The sequence below is a fragment of the Leopardus geoffroyi genome, chromosome C3, assembly GCF_018350155.1.
Source record: "Leopardus geoffroyi isolate Oge1 chromosome C3, O.geoffroyi_Oge1_pat1.0, whole genome shotgun sequence".
Lineage (NCBI taxonomy): Eukaryota > Metazoa > Chordata > Mammalia > Carnivora > Felidae > Leopardus > Leopardus geoffroyi.
Window position 1 is genome coordinate 75,044,587 of NC_059338.1, and position 21,449 is coordinate 75,066,035.

General features: G+C 54.2%; 1 protein-coding gene across 3 annotated transcripts in view; it reads left to right on the plus strand.

Moving 5' to 3' along the window:
* COL22A1 (collagen type XXII alpha 1 chain) overlaps positions 1-21,449 on the plus strand; it is a 261,626-nt gene that overhangs the window by 150,179 nt on the left and 89,998 nt on the right. For all 3 annotated transcript variants that reach the window (XM_045453570.1, XM_045453572.1, XM_045453571.1), the window contains exons 26-37: positions 13-66; positions 1,009-1,062; positions 4,638-4,682; positions 5,949-6,011; positions 6,430-6,483; positions 9,831-9,872; positions 12,976-13,008; positions 17,013-17,066; positions 17,381-17,434; positions 18,171-18,224; positions 19,477-19,530; positions 21,077-21,130. In XM_045453570.1, coding sequence (XP_045309526.1) covers positions 13-66; positions 1,009-1,062; positions 4,638-4,682; positions 5,949-6,011; positions 6,430-6,483; positions 9,831-9,872; positions 12,976-13,008; positions 17,013-17,066; positions 17,381-17,434; positions 18,171-18,224; positions 19,477-19,530; positions 21,077-21,130 — 615 coding nt within the window. The remainder of the gene's footprint in view (positions 1-12; positions 67-1,008; positions 1,063-4,637; positions 4,683-5,948; positions 6,012-6,429; positions 6,484-9,830; positions 9,873-12,975; positions 13,009-17,012; positions 17,067-17,380; positions 17,435-18,170; positions 18,225-19,476; positions 19,531-21,076; positions 21,131-21,449) is intronic.

Sequence of the window (21,449 nt, forward strand, 5' to 3'; positions counted from 1 at the left end):
TCTCTTGACCAGGGCCCGCCTGGAAAGGACGGGCAGAATGGAGCCCCAGGCCTGCCGGGACCCAAGGTTGGTGTGCACGGGGGTGGCCGGACTTTGGGGCCCAAAACGCAGGAGGAAAGGGATGTTGGATTGCTGGTAAATTCTAAAATACACCGATGGCTTGGGGCCTGGATCAGGACTCGGGAATGTTGGGGTTCACCAGGTCAGACGTGGGAAAGTCCTTCACTTCTGCTTAGGTGACTGAGCCAGACAAAAGCATGTGGAAGCCTCGGGCTTTCCCACGAATGTGTTCGGAATACGTCTGTATTTGCGGGGAGGGACAAGGTTCGGATACTCGTAACCTAAGAGACTTTAATTTTAAAAATATTCTGGGGCGGCTTATCATGGTAGGAACATTAGGAAAAGAGTCAGAGGTTAATACCATAAATTTGGGAAGCAAGTCCCCCGTTCGCACGCTGCAGGTGAACAGTTACAAGAGCACAGCGTGAATATTTGCACCAGCAAATTTGATACCTTCCCACCAAACACACATAGGCTCAGCACGTATGCCCGTAACCATCCGCGAAATGCGGCCTTTCAATATTACGGGAGCATCCTTCATCCTTTTCGATAAGTACCTTGCAACCTCCACTTTTTCCCGACCAAATACAGAATAAGCATGCATATAACTTCATTCCATGGGTATTTAACGTAAATATTCTCCGTCTTTCTCCCTTGGTTTTCACGACGGAGGAAAGGGCTAACCGATGATCTTGCAGTCTCAGAATCGCTCATGTGACCTCTTCCGTGCTCCCAAGTCTCTCAGTGAGAGAAAAGCACAGTTTTCTACCCAGTTATGCTTCTGTAAAAACAATCCCAAAGCAGAGGCCTGGAAGGTGGAATCTGAGAGGTTATACAGCTGCCACCCCGGTACGAGTGGTTCTCCTCCTGAACCAGACAGTGACTAGCACTGAGTGTGTCCCCTGAGCCTGGCCCTCTCCTGCCAACCTCTCTCTGCATTCCTTACAGGGGCAGCCAGGAGAGAGAGGGGAAGACGGTCTGCCTGGAAAACCCGGCCCCAGGGTACGGACCCCGCCTCCTCCCCGCCAGTGGGCTCTTCGGAAGGGGGTGTTTAGGCTGTGTGTGAACCACAGTTGACGGTGTGAGTGGTCTGGCAGTTGGGGTCTCGTGGCCCCCGGGGCTCGGGCCCCACAGGGACAGACACAGGCAGCGGGAATGACCACACCACACCTAGGACAGAGGGAGGAGGGCCAAGCGGGTTCCTAGGGGGACCTGTAGCTGAGGGGTCTCAAGGAGAGCTGTGGCCTTAAGAAGAACTCATCACTGTCCAGCTCACCTGGCAGTGAGGAACAAGAGGGGCTTCTCTCTGTCTGTCTGTCTGTCTCCCTCCTCCCTCTCCCCTCCTCCTGGGGCTCTGGTGTCCCTCCAGAGCTCCCTAAAGCCTGGCCCCTACTCCTGGCTGATGCAGTCTGTGGCATCCAGTCCCCACCTCCCACCCTCACCCCCTGCTCCATGGTCCCTGCATGCTGGGGTCTGTGGGGGAGGCAGAGGCCACTTCCTGTGCCTTTGGACAGGGCACCTCCTGTGGGAATGGGGACCCCACGTGCTGCGTTTGGATGGCTGGCCCTTGGAGCCCCACCTCTTGGGCTAGAGTCTCCTTTTGTCTCGAGGACCAAAGCTCGACATCTCATATTTGGCCTGGGCTCTGAATGCAGGGAGCACAGACCATGTGGTGTGTGTGTGTGTGTGTGTGTGTGTGTGTGTGTGTGTGTGTGTGTGAGATATGTGTCGGTGTGTGTGTGTGGGGTGCATGTGTGGTGTGCAGGTGCAGGTACGTTGGCTCTAGGGGAGTCTGTAGAGACAAGAGATTGCCCTGGGCACTGCCTCTGCCCCTCCCACCTGCACTTCGCTGGGCTATGAGCTAGTCGAGGGCAGCAACCGTGACTGGGTCTTTGTCCCCTCTGCTCGCCCGTTCCCAGCCAGGGTCAGGCATTTGGCAGGTGCTCAGTAAGGGTTTTCTGCATGGAGGATGGAGGTCACCTCAGCCCAGCAAGAGCACAGGAGTGGCCCGGACTCTACAGCTGCCCTCTGGAAGGCAGGACCCCGATCACCCTGCTGGCCGGGGAAGGTGTTCTTGGGCCAGATGCGGGGCCCCTGGCGTTGCTTTGCTTTTTCATAAAGTGGCCGTTTTCTAGAAGACCGAAAGAAGCCAGAGGAGAAAAAGCAGGTTAGAAAGCACCTGGCTACGTCAAGCATACCCACGTGCTCAGATGTGGACAGAACCTCCCGAGGTCCACCAGGAAACCTCCTGTTGTCTGGATTCCAGACTCCAAGGACTCCACCCCCGTGAGCCCCCGTGAGCTGTCCTGTTACCACTCACAAGACGGTGCTCCTTCGTACTTTAAGAAGCAACATCTGCATTTAAACAATGTGCTTGCAACAATTCCCCAAATCCCTGAAATACCATAAGTCATCTGCTGCGTTGTGTCCATGCACGCCCCGAGGTGGCTGTGTGGGGTGAATGTCATGGTCTTAAAAACACCTTTCGGTGTTTGGCTGAAATTCTACCCTTTTCCAGAAAGGACTTAAAACGCGCAGGTTTGCTGGCTTGACCTGGCAGATCGTGTGCTGTGAACCATACTTCAGTGTTGTGTTTTCCCAACTTTGTAAATCGGTGAGCCCTCCCGGGCTTACACGTGTGAATTCCCACACTCTGTCCACTGGGCTTCGGATGCAGTCTCTCCCCTGTGCACGCGGGTCCCCAGAAGGTGGCCATCGATCACATCACGGGAAGTGCTGGGCTGAGCTCAGAGAGGCGCCCTCAGGGACTTCTGTGGTCTCTCCGCCTGCGTGTTTTCGATTTCTCGTGGTCACTCACTGGAAGATTCAAACAGCCAGGCCTACTGTGCCAGCTCACGTGTTGGTTTTGCACGATTTCTAGTGCAAAGTGTTTAAAACACTTCTCTAGGAAGTTCAAAACTATGAATGTGTGCAGTTTTGGTACTTTCTACAATGTCCTGGGTAGCCTCAGAGAGGATCTGGCCTGGGGTCCTGTTAACTTTATTTTGGTAAAATGCCAACCGAAGATTAAAATCTTCCGAGGAGATTACGGATAAGTGGTGGATGGTGGGCTCATGCGTCTGTCAGGGGACGGCCCTGGCTTACAGGATCGACCTTTCGGGTTCACGTCAAGAATTCAAGATGCTGTCCAGTCCTCCGTCCATTGTGCCTTTGACTTAGAGCTCACGGCACGGATTCAGGAAGCAGTTCCGAAGCCGTTGAAGACGCCTTGTAAGCAAACCCGGACCCTCAGTGCCTTCCTCAGCATGTGAGAAGCAATTCCCACAGCAAGGATGTTGCCGTCCTGGTAGATTTAAAGTGCACGTTTGAGTGGCAGGTGTTTGCACTATCTGGGGCAGCGTGGTTCTCTCTGATGGTGCCTGTAAACACCGGGAAGTCAGGGGATGGGAGCGTGGGGAGAGTTTCTCTGTGCCGACTCCAGCGTGAGTTCCCCTGCTGGCACCAGACCTTCCGCATCAGATATTGCTGTGTTGTTTAAAGCTGAACAGTGTTTTGGGTTACTTTTCTCTTTTTCTTACCTTCTTCTCTGAGACGAGGGGATGGTGGAGGTCTTGCCTACCAGCTGAGTCTGGCGTAGCTGCAGGGGAGACCATGATGGGCACAGAAATCCACTCATTCATTCATTCATTCATTCATTCACTCATGTGCCCGTTCACTTATCAGAAAACCACGTTTCCTTATGGAAATCTATGCCGATAGCGTAATGGGTGTCAGAAATTGTCCAGAATGGTTCTCAAGACGCATTGTTGGTTAGAAATTACAGTCCCTCCCCACCAGCACACACACGCACAGATTTGAGTCAGTGATTTATAGGGAAACACAGCATCTGGATGCATTGGGATCAGGGAACAGTCCCCTCTGGGCCTGTGGCTCCTTCTTCAACCCACCGCAAAATGCTAATTAGGAACCTAATGGCTGAGGACTAAACATCATCCCATCTGCTGGAACCGGTGTGTAACTGTTTGGGGGGCTGCTTTCTGGTTTACCAGAATTTCACCCAAGACTTGGTTTTATTGTAACCCAGCATGGGAGCTAGCAAAGAAAACTCTGACCCACCTCCAACCCTGGGGCTGCCTGTCTGAACGGCAACCACAAGACAGTGGTGAGCATGGACGTGTTCATCAACGGCTTCTCCCTCATCGCTGGACCCAGCGTGGGGCCTGGGCTCCCCTTCAGTTAGCACAGCTCAGAGCTGGACGGACCTAGGAGTCCCTGATTTTGGCCCCTCATTGTTCTGAATTGTAGGCTTTTCGATTCAGGATGAATGGGTTCACCTGCGTAAACTCTGTCGGGGCAATCCGAGATTCTAGCAGGGGTTCTCTCTGGGGGAAGTGAAAGACGTTATGAGGGCGTGTGGAAGGCCTCCCTCCGGAGATGCCGGGCGCTTGGGTTTCCACAGCCTGCGTGGCCGCATAGAGCGCGGGCCGTAACCCTGCTATGCGCGTGCCTGAGAATCCAGAGACGCTGCTGTGAACGTGTGGGGCCAGCGGGGGAATGACCACCATCTCTGCAAATGTCTGTGGGACATGACGGCGTGTCTGTTATTCTGTCTCCAGGGTGAAGTTGGGGAGCAGGGCCTGGCAGGCCGACCTGGAGACAAGGTCTGTTTTTCTTTCTTTCTTTCTTTCTTTCTTTCTTTCTTTCTTTCTTTCTTTCTTTTTCTTTCTTTCTTTCTTTCTTCCTTCCTCCTTCCTTCCTTCCTTCCCTTTCCTTCCCTTCCTCCTTCCTTCCTTCCCTTCCTTTCTTTCTCTTTCTTTTTTTCTTCCTTCCTTCTTTCCTTCCTTCCTTTCCTTCCCTTTCCTTCCCTTCCTCCTTCCTTCCTTCCCTTCCTTTCTTTCTCTTTCTTTTTTTCTTCCTTCCTTCTTTCCTTCCTTTCTTTCCTTCCCTTCCTCCTTTCTTCCTTCCTTCCTTCCTTTTTTTCTTCCTTCCTTCTTTCCTTCCTTCCTTCCTTTCCTTCCCTTCCCTTCCTTTCTTCCCTTCCTTTTCTTTCTTTCTTTCTTTCTTTCTTTCTTTCTTTCTTTCTTCTTCCTTCCTTTCTTTTTTCACGTTCTTCCTTTTCTTCCCTTCCTTCCCTTCCTTCCTTTTCTTTCTTTCTTTCTTTCTTTCTTTCTTTTTCCTTCTCTTTCTTCTTTTTCTTCCCTTCCTTCCTTTTCTTTCTTTTTTTTTCCTTCTCTTTCTTCCTTTTCTTCCCTTCCTTCCCTTTCCTTTTCTTTGTTTCTTTTCTTTCTTTGTTTTTCTTTCTTTCTGTTTCCTTCTGTTTCCTGCTTTTCTTCTCTTTCTTCCCTTCTTTCTTTCTCATTCATTCATTCATTCATTCCATTCTTCAGTCCATGCATTCTCTCATTGTGATGCCCTAGGCCTGTATCAGTTCTGTCTGGGGGCTCACTTCCTTCATCTCACGCATTCATTTATTTACCCAATGATTATCAGCATGTCCTATGCATCCATCGCTGTGTTGGGCTCACAGCCATCAACCAAGAGCAATGACCAGGTGCAGTGAGTGGTGATATGCAGGTGTGGGTGGGAGGGCAGGAGGGAGGCCCCTCACTCACACTTGGGGAATGTCGGGAAAGATGACAAGGAGGTGTCATTGTGTCAGAGTCCTAAAGGACAAGGAGGAGGAGGAAACACCCAGACAGGTATAATGGGTTCCTGGTGATGAAATGGGCCGAAGTGAGAAAAAGCTTGGAGACACCCCAGCGAGCAGATTCTCTAGAACCACTCTGCTCTCCATGTCGTCCCCACTGAGCCACAGTCTTTGGGGACAGGAGAGCAGCGAGGGGAGAGCACCATCTCGTGCATGGCCTGGCGCACAGGGGAGCCTCAGTGAGCATTGAGTGGACAGAGGTGCCATGTTTTTTCCACAGGGAGAGGCAGGTGTCCCTGGTACTCCAGGATTTCCAGGCGTGCGGGGACAGAAAGGAGAGCAGGTAAGTGACGAACCTCTCCTGTGCCCCTGCAAAGCCGCCCCCTCTGGAGTTCAGTCCCTGGAGCAGTGGGTGGTCTTGGCTGGGGCTTGGGGGTGTTTCCCCAGGTTTATGGAAGAGAGAAGGTAGGGGACCAAGCTTCTCTGGTGTGTCACCTGTGGCAAAGGGACAGGGACTGAGAGATCTATCCGCAAAGGGTGGACCATCTTCAGATGGAATTGATGGGAACAGGGCGGGACGTCATGACAGGTGCCTCGCCCCTAATGACAGCCAGCCGCCCAAGTTGGGCCTCACCTTGGCGTTTACTGATAAGGCAAGAGCAGGTCAAGAAAAAAGGGATTTTGCCCAAGGTCCGCTTGCTCTTATGGGGAAAAGGCAGGTGCTGAGATCTGGTGTTTCCCAGTTTCATCTTTCACCGCAGGGCGAGAAAGGGGAGCTGGGCCTCCCAGGCCTGAAAGGCGACCCAGGCAAAAAGGTAGGAGCTGCTGCTGGCCTCCTGGTCCTCAGTGACCCGAGTCGCCCAGCCTTCCTCGTGAGCATGTGTGTGGTGCCTGTCGTGTGGTGGAGAGGGCGCGCGTCTCCGAGACAAAGCGGGGTCTGGCTTGCAACCTGGTGGCGCCTTGTCTGACCTCTCTGTGCCTCAGTGTGCTGGCCGGCCACGCTCCGCTGACCCTTCCTCGGAGGGCTGCTGGGAAGCGTGACTCCTGTCCTGTGTGTGAAGTGAGGTGCCGTGGACTCGATCGGGACAACCCGACGGGGGTCGTGTTACCAACAGCTGCCCAGATGAGGAAGCTAAAGCACTGCAAAGTGGCCACATCACTCTCCCAGGGGTGTGCGAACAGAGCATGTTGCTATCAATCCCCAAGCCCCGGCAGCCTGTCGGATCAGCGTCCTGGCTCCTTGCAGGGCAGAGCCTCTGGACGGCCTGGCCCGTGGGCGCCTGAGCGACACCCATGGGGGCTTGTGTCTCCCCTTCTCCCGCACAGTGGTTCCCCCCCCCGCCCCGTGTCCCCTCCTGTTTCCCGTTCTCGGTCCACCTGTCCTTTCTTGGCTCCCAGAGGGCCTCCCACCCGCTTCCCTCTTGGGCTGGAGGCTGAGAGCTGTACTCCAAACAGACCTGCCGTCTAGAAACGGGCAGGGCGTCGTGCTGTCAGTTTTTCCAGAATCGCAGTTTTCATTTGCGAAACTCATTTCCAGGATGCAAAGGACTCAGTGAGACCATAAAGCTCCTTTTATTGCTCTCGCAGAACAGTCAGGCCCGTGGCAGAATCACATTCACGCGTCCAGAAAATCCGGCCTCTCTTTTTCTCCAGAGAAATAGGTGGTGATGATAATTCTGGTCGAAAATCCAAAACAAGACATTAAAGCGACACTGTCCCCATCCGACTGTTTCTTACACGTCACTGCCTCTGCTTGCCAGTCCGTTCCTGGCCACCATCCACGACGCGCGTTTAAACCCCATGGCATCTGGAAAGTGGGTACAATCATCTCCTTTCTCAGCAAGGGCTGCTGAGGGCTTCATGTTTTCCTGCAGGAGCTGGGATCGGAACCCACCCGTCTAGTTAACTCCGGCGCTCAGGTCTTTCTGCAGCCACGAAGAGGGGCCACGGGGGTCTTCCCTGGCCACCTGCTGTTCCTTCCTCCTCACCTTCCCACCCCCAGTGCTGGAGAGGTGCTGGCTGTACCCGAAAGGCAGTCTTTAGGTCCTCTGGGTTGGAGACACGTTTCTCCTCCAGTCCTCTCCTCAATAATACACACCCACACATTCCCTAGTGTTGACATAAAACGAACAAACCATTTTTTAAAATTTTAAAGAGGAAAACAGTTTTATTCAAGCCCAAGTTAGGACAGCGGCCTGGACACAGAATCTTCACCAAGAAGAGAGCCCTCTAGGGGACAGACGTGCTGCAGGGTTATAGATGACTTTACAAAAAGGGTTACAAGTTGTCATGACAAAGGACGTTCCAGGGAGTTACGGACTTTCTCTTGTGGTTTTAGTATGTGCAAAGCTGTATGACTTTAATCTTACCAGAACCAGGGGGGTTTATTGTTTTTCCTATCTTTATGTTTGGAATGCTTTTTTCTGGTTATTGTTATTTTTTAACAAAGCAGATGTATAATATGTGCTGGGGCAGAAATAGAGCCCGTGCTCTGAAGGTATTCTGAGTCATTTTCATGTTGGTAAATGTTAAAGTGTAGCTTCCCTGGGAGCCCGGGGCCCACACAAATGAAAATTTCCTTTATCACTGGGAAACACTCAACTTCTGATTATTTGGACTTTTTCACGTGGGGTACACCGGGTTAAATGAGATTGCTTCTGGAGCATCAGGAAGTCAGTGTCAGGAGAATAACTGGGTCAAATCATGTAATGCAAATAGCACCAAGAAAGTGTTTTTCTTTAAAAACAAAACAAAAATTCTGGAACTTCAGCGAAGGCAATGCTGCTTGGGTTCTGAGCTTAAAACCAGGCTCAGCCATGTGCTGGGTATGACTTCAAGCAGGTGCATGAATGTTATGTGTCATTATCCTTATTTATGAATGAAATGGGCATACCATAGTGTCTGCATTATAGGCATTTCTATGGAGATTAAATGAGTTAAGGGGTGCCTGGGTGGCTCAGTCATTAAGCATCTGACTTCGGCTCAGGTCATGATCTCATGGCTCGTGGGTTCGAGCCCCACGTCAGGCTCTGTGCTGACAGCTCGGAGCCCGGAGCCTGCTTCAGATTCTGTGTCTCCCTCTCTCTCTGCCCCTCCCCAGCTTGTTCTCTCTCTCTCTCTCTCTCTCTCTCTCTGTCTCAAAACATAAATAAACATTAAAAAATTTTTTTAAAAAGTTAAAACATGTATAAACATAACCCGGTAACTGGAATTAAATACCGTATAACCATGGAAATAAGACGGAAACAATGTAACTGTGTTTACCGTATTATTATTGTTTGCTAAGGGTGGCCTTGTCCCTGTCTAAGCCAGCTTTATTCATTCCTGTGTTCACTAACCACACATGGAAAGCCTGCCACAGTCCTCCTGACCTCGGGCCACTCGGAACACGTGTGGGCACAGACATCCAAGTCCAGGCGTCATGTGACACATGTGGAGTGACAGGCTTTGGGGACCGTGCACTCTCTGTAGTCCCTCCTGCATGGCGCTGCCCAGTGCCCCTCTCCCCTCAGGTCAAATGTACGGATTTCCTCCCTACGGGGCCCCTGCAGAAGATGATGTCAGTCAGCCCCCATATGATACGAGCTGAATGTACTATTATCAGTATATCGCAAAGAGGTAAATAAGCCCAAAGAGGTAAAAAGTGTATAAAGTGGTAGATTGAGGTTTAAGGCTCTAGAGGCTTAACTCCCAGACCTGTGTTGTTTACGGGAATGTAAATGTGTCCCCTCGGCCCCCTGCGAAGAGCCCATCCCCTCCACACGGGCCGGGACAGGGCCCGTGGAGTCTGTAGGGGGCACATGTCTTTGTGCCCAAGGGCGCACAGTGGGGATGTTTGCTGTCTCGTGGGTTGTGGTGGCAGGAGGCAGCCTAAGTGTCATCAGCAAGAAGATGGACAGTGGATCACTTTATCTCCGCATTCACACTGGAATAGCATCGAGTGATAGGAGTGATCGACAGCTGCCCAGAGTGGCCTAGATAATTCTCAAAACATAAGCTTTTCGTATGTCTGAAATAGTCTCTAATTTGGAGTCTGTCTTTCATGGGAGATACTGCGTGTGTGACTCTGTCGCCTGGGGAAAGGTGTCCCAGGATAAGCAGAGTTCGCTCGAGGATAAATGGTCATTTCTTTTCTTTTCTTTTTTTTTTGTTTCTCATCCAGGGTGAAGTTGGTCCTCCCGGCCCCCCTGGGTTACCTGGAACGGTAGGTTACACTGCTTCTCATCCTCTCCTTCTTTGAATCCCTAAGGCAGCCCCCCTCCCCCACTCTTCACTTAGTTATAGACATCTTTTTATTTATTTATTTATTTATTTTTCAACGTTTTTATTTTATTTTTGGGACAGAGAGAGACAGAGCATGAATGGGGGAGAGGCAGAGAGAGAGGGAGACACAGAATCGGAAACAGGCTCCAGGCTCTGAGCCATCAGCCCAGAGCCTGACGCGGGGCTCGAACTCACGGCCGCGAGATCGTGACCTGGCTGAAGTCGGACGCTTAACCGACTGCACCACCCAGGCGCCCCTAGACATCTTTTTAATAGAGATTGCCTGTTCCTAGGTCTTGCGATCCAGAAATACAAGCACGGTTACTATTTAGCAGAACACTGGTTAGACACAGAATATGTACCCACCTGTTAGGTACGGGTAAGTTGAGGTCCAGAGACAAGCAGGGGGAGACTTTGTCCAGAGTAAGACTGCACGTGGATATATAACCATGACTCATGATTCCACCCCGTGCAGGTATGAGGGCAGGCATTGTGATTGGTGTTGAGTAAGAGCCTGGGCTTTGGAGCCACGAAATAGCGGGCTTGAGTTCCTGAGTCCCTTATCTGCCATCAACCAGCACTGATCTTAGGTATATTGTTTAACTTCAAAGACCTCACCTTCTCGTCTATTACGAAAAACTATTATACCCAGCTATAGTACATTTCTAGTGAAAACCAACTGAATTAATACAGGGTATGTAGTATAGTTTCTGGTACATAATAAACACTAAATTAAAAACAACTGCCATATGAATATGGGAGCATATTTTGGGTTTTTTTTTTTTTTTTTCCATCTTAATGTGTCTTCCCAGCCTTAGTAGTTTGTGCTTTGATCAGTTGCTTTTGGGGAAGTTGAACATGGCTTCAGGGTTGGCCAATTGCTCGATTCCCAAAGTAGGGAACCATCTAAGTATGGAGGCCAGGAGATGAGAGCCTGAACACCCAGAAATCCCATCTGCAGGATGACAGAAAATTATACTCTGTGTCGTTTGTGTTTGTTAAATCATTACTCCCCTGTTCGGTCTCCCCCCACACGCATGCCTGTCGGAATGAGACTCAGCCATTCCATAAGGGTGTTAGAAGAATCTCAGAATTATATTTAGAGCCGCAAATGGTCATATAAAACTTTTGTGTGATACTGGAAACATCTGACGTTGGCAGGCATGCAGGGAAATGAGCACTATTGTGTTGTGTGAGGGCAGACTGGTAACACTTGCTTGAGGAGTTACTCAGTATTAACGTATCATAAAGTGTGTGCTTGTAGCTTAGAAATGCCACTTCCAGGCATCTGTCCCAGAGAAGTGTTTGCACTGTGTGTATTTGAAAAAAACGTGTACAGGGACATACATTGTAGTTTTACTTATAATGAAGTATTATAGGCAACTTACGTGGCAGAAAATGAAGTAAACCATAGGCTATCCATATCCCGGAGTCCTAGTTTATAAAAATACACACACACATGCATGTGCACACACGCACACACACACAATGTATGTGGCCTTGAGAAGATACTGGCACGCAACAGACATGTGGTGGAAAACCCAGCATGGGCTCACGGCCCAGCCGGTGGGGCCACTTCCTGAGGTGCGCTCACTGGCTGTGGGAGTTCCGTGAAGCAGTTTGCCTGTCTGCCTCCCAGTTTCTTATCCACACTGCAGGGAGAACGGATGATTGATCTCTTCATTGCTGTAGAGAATATGTGGCTTTACACGTATATACAAGGACCAATAACCATGTGTTTGCTGTTGATACTTGTAGAATTCGTGTGCAAAGTCATGCATTTTTATACATTCATAATTGTGTAAAAGTACTTAGAAAAACTTGCTACACTGGGAAACGGTGGTTTCTTCTGGAGAAGAGACTGGTATTTGGGGACATAGAGGCTGAGGTTAGGAAATTTGCTTTTCTCCTTCTGTTTTTTTTTTTTTTAATTTTTTTTTTCAACGTTTATTTATTTTTGGGACAGAGAGAGACAGAGCATGAATGGGGGAGGGGCAGAGAGAGAGGGAGACACAGAATCGGAAACAGCCATCAGCCCAGAGCCCGACGCGGGGCTCGAACTCACGGACCGCGAGATCGTGACCTGGGTGAAGTCGGACGCTTAACCGACTGCGCCACCCAGGCGCCCCTCTCCTTCTGTTTTGACTTCATTGTGTTTTCAGACTAGAATCTGTGATGTTCTTTTGCCCACTCACTTATTTTTCTGAGCACCTGCTGTGAGCCAGGCACTGGTGGTATTTGGACCCCACAGAGCTTCAGCCTGGTGGGCGAGACAGACTCTAGTCCTCTGATGGCCCTGAAACACGTATGTGACAAGTTATAGGAAATGCCAGCAGGGGAAAGAACAGGGTGCAGTTAGGGAGAGTAACAAGGGGACCTAATTTATATTTGGTAGAGGGGCAAGGGGGTCTTGGAAGACGAGACGTTGAAAACAGCCCCAAGGATGGGCTGTGGTCGACCGGATAAAGGGAGGATGGGAGTGTGTTCCCAAAGGACAGCAGGTGCAAATGCCCTGTGGCTGGAGAAGCCATGGCATCTGTGAAGCGCTAATGGCAGCATGGACACGGGGTGGGGCTGGAGGGCCACGTGGCTCTATGTGCCCGGATAAGGAGTGGCCAGAGGGTGCCTCCCCTGGTTTCTTCTCACACGCATCATGCCCAGGGGTGCTGCTGGTGACAGACTCTGGGGGTCGGGGGCGGTGTCCCAGGGTCCGATTACTCACAAGGATTCTCCATCTCAGCCCAGGGCACCCTGAACAGAGAAGGTTTCATCTCCACTTTACTGATGTGGGAATGGAAGCTGACAGATGGTCACAAAGTTTTAAGTGGGGGTGTGACTCCGGGTCCCCCATCTAACCACAGTGCTTTTCTGCCCTGCCTTGATCACCCCTCGGGGACTTGAAAGAAATATGTGATTGTACCTGTCAACACGAATCATCACTAAAGGAAATGCTGGGGCTGCGTTCTCCCCCGTGGTCAAGTCTCTTAGACGCAGGTGGTTAAAAGCAAGTCATATCTTTCTCATTTCTGTGCTTTCCTTTTCAGACGCCCCTGTTCACGCCGCACCCCAGGATGCCAGTAAGTAGCAGCGGCCCCTGGGGGCTGCAGGTGCCTTTGGCCAGACCTGCGCTGCCTGCCTGCTCTGGCTCCTGACTTAGCCCCTCCACACGGGTCTGCAGGGCGGCTCACTTCCAGATTTGTCCAGACAGCTGGGCGGTGACGGGGGAGGAAGGGCCCTGCAGGGACCTGGCTCGGTGTCAGGCAGGCATGCCAGGGGCTTGGAGGTCACCTCTTGCTGGCTGAGGGTGAGGGCCAGCCCTCTCCTGGGGTAAGGTTGGGTCTCCGCTGCCCAGAGAGCCGGTGGTCGGGAGGAGAGCAGGTCAGGTGGCGGTGGACTGAGGAATCCCAGGGAGCATTACTGAGGATGTTGGCCTGAATGGGTCCCAGAGACTGAAGCACACTGGGGGGACCCGGGTCTAAGAGAGGCCTTTCGGAGGGAGGACAGTGGAGACCCAGCCAGCTGCAGGATGTGGCTGGTGCACGGAGCTCTTGTGGCTTCTCCCAGAGACTAAAACACTCAGCAAGGAGGCTCATCATCGTGGCAGCCGCGGGGAAGCCTTTCTCTCCTCTGTCCATGAAAGGCTCTCGAGAAAATAAGTTTTTCCAGGATGACCTCTGCTCTCGGCAGCACTGCGGCCCGAGGCGTGCACCTGCTTGTCCCCTTTGCTCTCAGGACGGGGTCCTCCTGTGGCTGCTCCAGGCCGCGCGGCCGCTGAGAGCCCGCACACATCCGCATTTCAGTGGTTGCTTTGTGGGAGCGCTCAGTGTTGAGCGTATACGACTTAGAAAGCTGCAGCGTATCCTGTATATGTGGGGAAAGATAGGAGCTGGGGCAGCGAGCCAAGGAGTGGAAGGGGCGGAGCTTGAGCGCATCTCGCATGGCAGGTGCCGGGCTGCCAGTGCTGACGCCGTCCCTGAGGGAGCTGCACATGTGCGCCGTTTCACAGATGACGACTTGTGGGTCAGAGGAGCTATGCAGGTTGCAAAGCGCCTGCCTGGGAGATAGGCAGTGAGATGGGTTGTGGGCTGCAAGGACCTGCCTGGCCACAGCGGCTGTCCCTACCTGCTGAGAAGATTCAGGGCTTGCCCAGGTGGTGGCCGCCCACATCACAGCACCCCAGTGTCTGCCTGTCCCAGGACCACCTCTCCTGGTCTCCGTCCTCTGGGTCTCTCTCCCTCGGACCCACCCTGAGCCCCTCCAGCTGGAGACGAGCCTGCAGAGGCGGCCCCTCAAAGGAATCACTCCCTTAAAGATGATTTCCAAGGTATTCCAGTTGGAAGGCTCATGAGGGAGAGTCCGGGCCTGCCAGGCCTCCCCTTTGGACCCCAATCGCGACACTTCCTGTAGGGTCTGAGCCTTTCGGAGATCAGGAAGCCACCTCAGGTGCAAAGTGAAGAAATTGTGTCTATGGGGGAAAAAAAAAACGGTTCATTGTGGATTATTGCATGAGTCTCTGTGGGACCAGCCTCGTCGCCATGGTAACTGTACTTGTGTGATGGTTTTGAAAAGTGATGTTTGACGTCTCCTTGCTCTCCTGAGGCATGCTCCCTTTGAGTCCCTGCACGTGGCTCAGGGTGGCAAAGTCCCAGGCATAATTAAGCAAGGGAATAGAGAAGGCTGGGAGGAAAGACCCACCTCCCTCTGTCTGGGGATGGAGAAGGCTGCTGGGGCTGGCTGGGGGTGGCACCCGGGGAGGCTGGGATGCCGCGTGCAGGTCTGCGGAGGGGACCCGGCCCTTCACTGGAGAAAGGAGGGACAGGCAGCCTCGGGCTTGGGGATGTTGCAGCTAAGAACTCAAGAGGGTCTTTGTAAGGGGTGGGCAGGGGGCGCTGGCAGGTGGTGAAGAAGCAGCCAGCTAGGAAGGGTCTGGGGCGTCCTGACTCCACCCCGTCAGCCTGCAAAGGAATCTGCAGGATGCCAGCCCAGTTGCAGGATGATACTGAGCCCAAAGAGGGTGTTGACGTGGTTGATGGACTCACCAGTAGGGGGCGCAGCCTGGAGGAGAAAGAAGCCACTCACACCCGTGCATTCAATGGCTGTGGATGAGTACCCACTGTGTGCTCCTGGAGTGAAGGCTCTGCTTCCTGACTGATCCCCAGGCTGGGGCTGAAAATGGCTTGAGCACCTTGCCTGTGAGTCCCCAAGGGTCCCTCCTGTGGCCTGATGACCGCCATCTACAGTCCCTTCCTCCAGCTTCTTCCTAGTGCATCACCCAAAAGAACCCCATTAGCCCTTTTGTCTTTGTGGGTTGTATTGCCAGTGACTGGAGGACCAAAGAGTCTCGAAAGTCCCCACAGCAGGGAGGAAAGTGTGCTGGCAGGAAGGTATTGCTGTCCCTGATGAGCAGAGCTGGAGTGTGTGATGAGCTGGTTTGCTCCAGAGGAACCAGTGAGGTCACACCTGTGTGGGTGCCACGGAGCACTTTGCAAAAGCCACCTCATTGAATCTTGGCCACAGCTCCCCAAGGTAGACCATGCAGATTCCATGCCACACAGGATGCAGAGAGAGAGAGAGAAAACCAGCCAGCACTGTGCAGATGCTAACTGGGCGATCCACCAGTCGCTTGGGCGAGGAGAGCAGGTGGGAACCCCAGGCAAGGTCTCCGGAGCCTGCCTGTGCCCGGGGAGAGAAAGCAGCCTGTCTTCTGGCTTCTCCTGCACCTGAAGGTTTAGGACTAGCCCACCCCAGGCTCCCTAACTCACACGTTAGAATTTGCCTTCTAGATGCTTCCAGGGGCCTCCCCAGACTTCTTGGTCTCTGGAGCCTTTGCTTTCAAATTCCCTGCCTATGCGGGCCTTCTTTATACCTTCCAGGAAGTACTCATCCCAGTCTCTCCTGCGGCCTTCCTGCAGATGGGGACCTGGGGTCTCCCTAGGCAGCCCGTGGGACTCAGGGACAGCACTGGGTCCTGCTCCTTTAGAAGGAGCCGTGCACGGCCCTTCGATGCACAGGCTTCCTTCATTACCCTGCTCTCTCTAGAGAGCTCCACAGACCGCCCCCCCACCCACACTCTCCCCTCTGGGGCTCATCTCTGCTGCCCCTTCTCTGTGCCTTCTCCGTGCCTCACACTGTGTGAAATGGAGAACTTGCCTGTTCATTTTGTAGATATGGTCACAGAGGACCCTATGACTAAATACTCTGCCCGGGGTTATAGAGCCAGCACAGTGGAGAACAAGTTCTAAGCCAGTTCCTATGGAGCTGAGGCTGTTTTCACCACGGTCCACCGTCTCCATCCATCTCCCATCCTGGCCCTTCAGCCCTGAAAGGTGGAGGCCTGAGTGCTTTCCAGGGCCGCCCTTGATGGAGACTCCTGTCTGCCCACCTTCTCACGGTCACTGGCAGGGAACAGGGTGAGGCTGTCTTGTCCCTCCATCCTTCCTGGGAGGTGTTGGGAGCCCTGGATGGGACACCAGCAGATCAAGAGAGTGACCCGTCTCCTCGCCTACTAGATGACTCGATCCTGGGCAGCCCCCGATAGTGCACACCTTTTCCTGGCTGTGGCCCACCTCTTCTTCAGCAAAAGCTAGACACGCCGATCCAGCCATCGAGGGTGCAGCCTTGAGTCCGCAGTCTGTCAGGTCCCTTGAGCAAAGCCTGCTCCCCAACTCCTCCATCAAGACAAGGCAGGGATGGGGCTCAGGGTCCGAGAATCGCCTTTCTGCTCAACAGTCCCTCTATCACTGTTGACCGTCTGCATGTGCAGGGCTTGGGGCTGGAGGGGGTGGGAAGGACAACAAATAAGGGTCTAAGTGCTGTGTGACAGGTACTGCGGAGAAAGTCACTGTGACGCGAGTCCCTGAGTTTGGGGTAGCTTCCCTGAAGAAGGGATTCTTGATCTTGGATTTGAAGGATGAGAAGAATCATCAGAGTCCAGGGTCGGGGGGCGATAGGGGAGAGGACCCCAGGCAGAGATAACAGCCTTTGCTAAGGGGTCAGGTGCAGAAAGCGGACAGGAGGGGCCGGTGTGGCCTGATCTGGGCACAGGGCAGGGTACGTGTGCTGTCCTCTGCTTCGCCAACAGGGAGAACGAGGGCCGAAAGGAGAGAAGGGTGATCCCGGCATGCCTGGCGAGCCGGTGAGGGCCCTGTACCCTGTGTTCTGCACCCCACGCACCTCCCCGCCCCGTGCACCTGGTCGCAGGGCATCCAAGAGCCATGTGACTGCATGTCTGAACTGCATGCAGCCGAACCGAATCCAGCCCCTTCCTCCTTCCTCACAGCTCCAAGGATGTCCCCACGTGGATCCCATACCAAACCCACTGCACGTGTCCCCACCCCACCTGCTAGGAACCAGGGTGACCCCAAGCCAGACCCACTGCCCTTGTCCCCGCCCCACCCCACCTGCTAGGAACTAGGGTGATGACCTAGTTCCTTGATGGTTCCATTGCAGGGATCTCAAGGCCATCCTGGAGAACTGGGCCCTCGGGGACCCATCGGAGCGCCGGTAAGAAACCTTCTCTCTGACTGTGGGCTCTGAGTTGCAGAAAACCCTGCCCACCGGCTGTCTCTCCCTGTCCCCAGTGGCCCTGCCTGCCTGGCATTTTGGGGCAGCCCAGCAGGGGGCACTACCACAGATGCTGTGAGCCCAGCGCCCCCGGGGGCCCTCACAAGGCACCCAAAATGCAGCTCTGGGGGTGGGCGCTACTTCTGGACCCCTGGATGGGGAAGTGATGCTAGGACACGGGGTGGTTCAGATGCAGGAAAACCCTCCCACCCTCCCCTCTGACTGGCGGCTCTGGTGTATCTGCTGCTGGTGCAGATTAGCATTTTTATTTTGTGGTTATTTTTCTCTGCTTGAGCTCCTTAACTGCCTGTCTCTCAGGCACGTTCTCTGGAGAGTTCCCTTTGGACTGACCTGTCTGGGCTCAGATCCCAGGGGTGCCACTGGCTGGCTGTGTGCATCTGGGCCGCCCTGTTCCTCTGAGCCTCGTTTACATAAGGTGTCTGTGTGAATACCTATACCCGGGGGGTGGTGAGGCCGGAATAAAATAACCACAGTCTGGGCTCCAGCGGATGGACAGACGGCCAGGAGGTTGTGATTTCCGCGTGCTGTGGACTCTGCTCCCTGCCCAGTGTCCATTAATGGATTCCGATGAGCAGGGTGTCCCTGAGATGGTCCCACATGGGGACACGGACAGCTTCCCCATGATGTCTCACTGCCCCCTTTGTCTCCCGGGCAGGGTGCCAAGGGACAAGAAGGCCCCCGGGGGGCACCTGGAGCGGCCGGAAACCCTGTGAGTCCTCATGCACTTCCCGGGGGGCCCGCAGAGGGAGGCTGGGCCCGCATGTGCCCTGGGCTCTGGGCTGACTGTAGAGAAGGGCCGAGTGGTCGGCCAGGGCTGGGCACCTTGGAGCAGCAAGGACCAGGAGAGATGTCCTGGTCTCTGCAACATTACTCATGCTTCAGGGCTTTGTCTGCAAGCCCAGCCCATGCCAGGAGTGTCCTTCCACACGTGTGGGGGATGCACACAGGGACACACAAACACCCCCTCACACTTGCACGCATTCTGAAACCAGGGCGCACCTGTACTGTGATGCACACGCCCCTACAGAAACTGTCAGCACGTGGGCATGGCTAGGGATACATGCAGACAGGTGCCTTCATACACAGGCCTTCTGAACTCTCTGCCACTGTGCCTGGTCTCCCGTGGGGCCGGGATCTCCGTGGGGTTGGCGCTGGTGCCCCCGGGCTGACAGAGCTACTTGTCACGATGCCACTGGGGGAGCAGACCACCTCCGCACCAGCTCTCCCTGGAGCAGGAGTGGAAGTGACCACCCCCATGCTCCTGGGACAGTGGGTCAGATGTACCCGGCTGTAGTGTGCTTGCATAGCCCACGCCATCCGTGCACGTGGCCGAGGGGAAGTGGGGTCAGCCAAGGGCGGTGACCGACATGGATGTCCCAGGGTGGGGGCAGATGGCAGGCTCCTCCCTGCCAGTAGAGAGAGCCCTGGACGGGGTGCAGCCTGGAGGGAAATGGAAACTGCATGCAGGCAAGGAGGCCTGGAAGATACACGAGGAGCCTCCAGTCCTTGGAGAGTTCCCTGCTTCCCCATCTCCATGGTGTCGACCCCCGCACCCCCTCTCGTGGAATCTTCGTTAACCACGAGCCTTGCATTCGAATCCACTTCCTCCAGGAAGCATTCCCTGATGCATCCGTCAAAGTGAACACGCACACACGCATGCATGGGCACACTCACACGTGCACGTAAACACACATGCACAACACGCACCCTCCACGTCTGCCACCTCCGTGCCTTGGTCTTAAGGAACCTCCTGTTTCCCACGTGCGTGCCAGAATGCACTCACTGGAGGTCTGGCCAGTGTGCGTGGGGGAGGAGGTCACCTTCCCCGTGGAGGGAACTTCGGGCCAGGAGCAGTTCCAACGAATTACCGTGAACGGAAGAGAAGGCGGGTTTACAGACACACTGGGGAAACCATCTGTAATCACTACACGGGGCCTTTCTAAACTCCTGCCTCTGCATAGGGCACTCCTGGAGCTGCAGGCCTGCCTGGTGCCAGCGGCCCCCCAGGAAGCGCGGTGAGTGATCGGGGGAGGGCCGGGGCGCCGGCGCGGGTCGTGGGTCAGTGCTGCCCACCCACCAGGTTCCCTTCTTTTTCCTCCCTGCAGCCCCGGGGGGTAGCCATCCTTCCTCCCACTTTACAGATGGAGAAATTGACGTCCCAGAGAAGGGCACCTAGAAAGTCCAGCAGCCTGAGGCTCTAGGTCGCTCATGAGACCGCCAAGTGGTAAACAGAGCTGTTGGGACTGCAGAAAACCACAGAAAGCCTCTAAGGGTCAGGCGTGTGCTAGTCGGCCCCCGAGTTTGCCGTTAGAAGAGACAAAACACACCTGAAAGGTGCAAAGGGGTCCTGACCCTTAGGGTCCCTCTGCAGGTCACTTCCCAAGGCCTCTGCTTTTCACCTTCTAAAGGGAGAGGGCGGCCGCCCTGGACGGCGGCTAACAGTGGTGAACAGCACCCTGTCCCCGGTGTGCGGAGTCCCCTCCCGCGGGGCCCCGCGTCTGCTGACGGGCTAGCTCCGAGAGCTGCCGTAGACGATTTCAGCTTTAACGTTCCGCCATAAAACACCCGTTGGCATAGTCAAGGGCAACAAAGAATTTGTCTTCCTAAAGTAGATTGAGGTCAATCGTGTTGGGTCATCATCAGCCTTTATGGATCATACTCATAGCACTTTGGAGGACAAGTACGGGGCATTGTTACATGCCAGGCTCTGTTCTAAGCACTTTACGTGTGTTAATTCACCGAACCCCTTCGACCCTGCGAGGTGGATATGATCACCGCTTCCATTTTGCACGAGAGGAGAGGGAAGCACAGGGAGGCTGAGTCGTGTCCTTAGTGGTCGCCAGGGATGGTGCTGGACCATGGCCTTATGTCGCTCTCCCCATTTCCCTGCCTGCTGTCTGCTTCCAGGGACCAACCCTGCATTCCTTAGCCTGAGGGTTTTCTCTGGCTTTTGGAGACCGCATTGTCCAGCCATAGGACACGTGGTTTTTAGCACCTCCGGAAGCAGCCCCTAGCTGATGGCTGTGTGGACACCTGGCTCCTTCCCCTGGGCAGCTCCAGAGGGCGCGTCCTGCCCTGGCCCCTAGAGTGCCTGCAGGACTGAGCTCCAGTCACATAAACACGTGCTATCTGCCCATCCGCCCCATTCTCACTGCTCTGTTTCCCTACTGGGGTGTCCGTGGGCCGTTTGCACTGAGCCTTGTCTCAGAGTCAGGCTCTAGGTGATGTCAAGGACACAGGTGGAGCGGGTCCTTGGTGTGGAGCCTGTGTCCCTAGGTCACCCTCAGCCTCCCTGGTGTCCAGTTTAGGCTGCACCCTGCCCTCTTGAGAGCCACAGTCCGGGATGGGGCAGACGTCCAGGCAGACTGGGCTCTGACACAGGGTTGTGTGAGCAGATGCGGGGTGGGGAGGCAGGGAGGAGATGGCCACCCTCTGGTGAATTGAGTCAGGGATGGGGGGAGCCCATGGGCACAGAGCTGTAGCCTTGGCATTGGATCACCCTTCTCTGGGGGTCACAGGCCATCTTGAACTTGACCATGTGAATAACCTGTCTGTTTTCAGGGCCCACCTGGCATCAGAGGCCCCCCTGGAAAAGATGGGGAGCATGGTGAGAAGGTGAGAGGGGGCTTGTGGTCAGCACGCGACATCTGTTCTCAGCTTCCTTTCTTTTCAGTTTATTTATTCAGAGAGAGAGAGAGCGAGAGAGCGAGCATGAGCAGAGGAGGGGCAGAGAGGGACAGAGACAGAAGCCCAAGCAGGCTCTGCACTGCCAGCACAGAGCCCAGTGCGGGGCTCCAACTCCCGAACCGTGAGATCCTGACCTGAGACGAAATCCAGAGTCACTCGCTTAACCGCCTGGGCCCCCGGGGCGCCTCCACATTCCCAGCTTCTTAAAAGGCAGCAAAGGTGGAGGCAGAGGGGAGCTGCTCAGGCC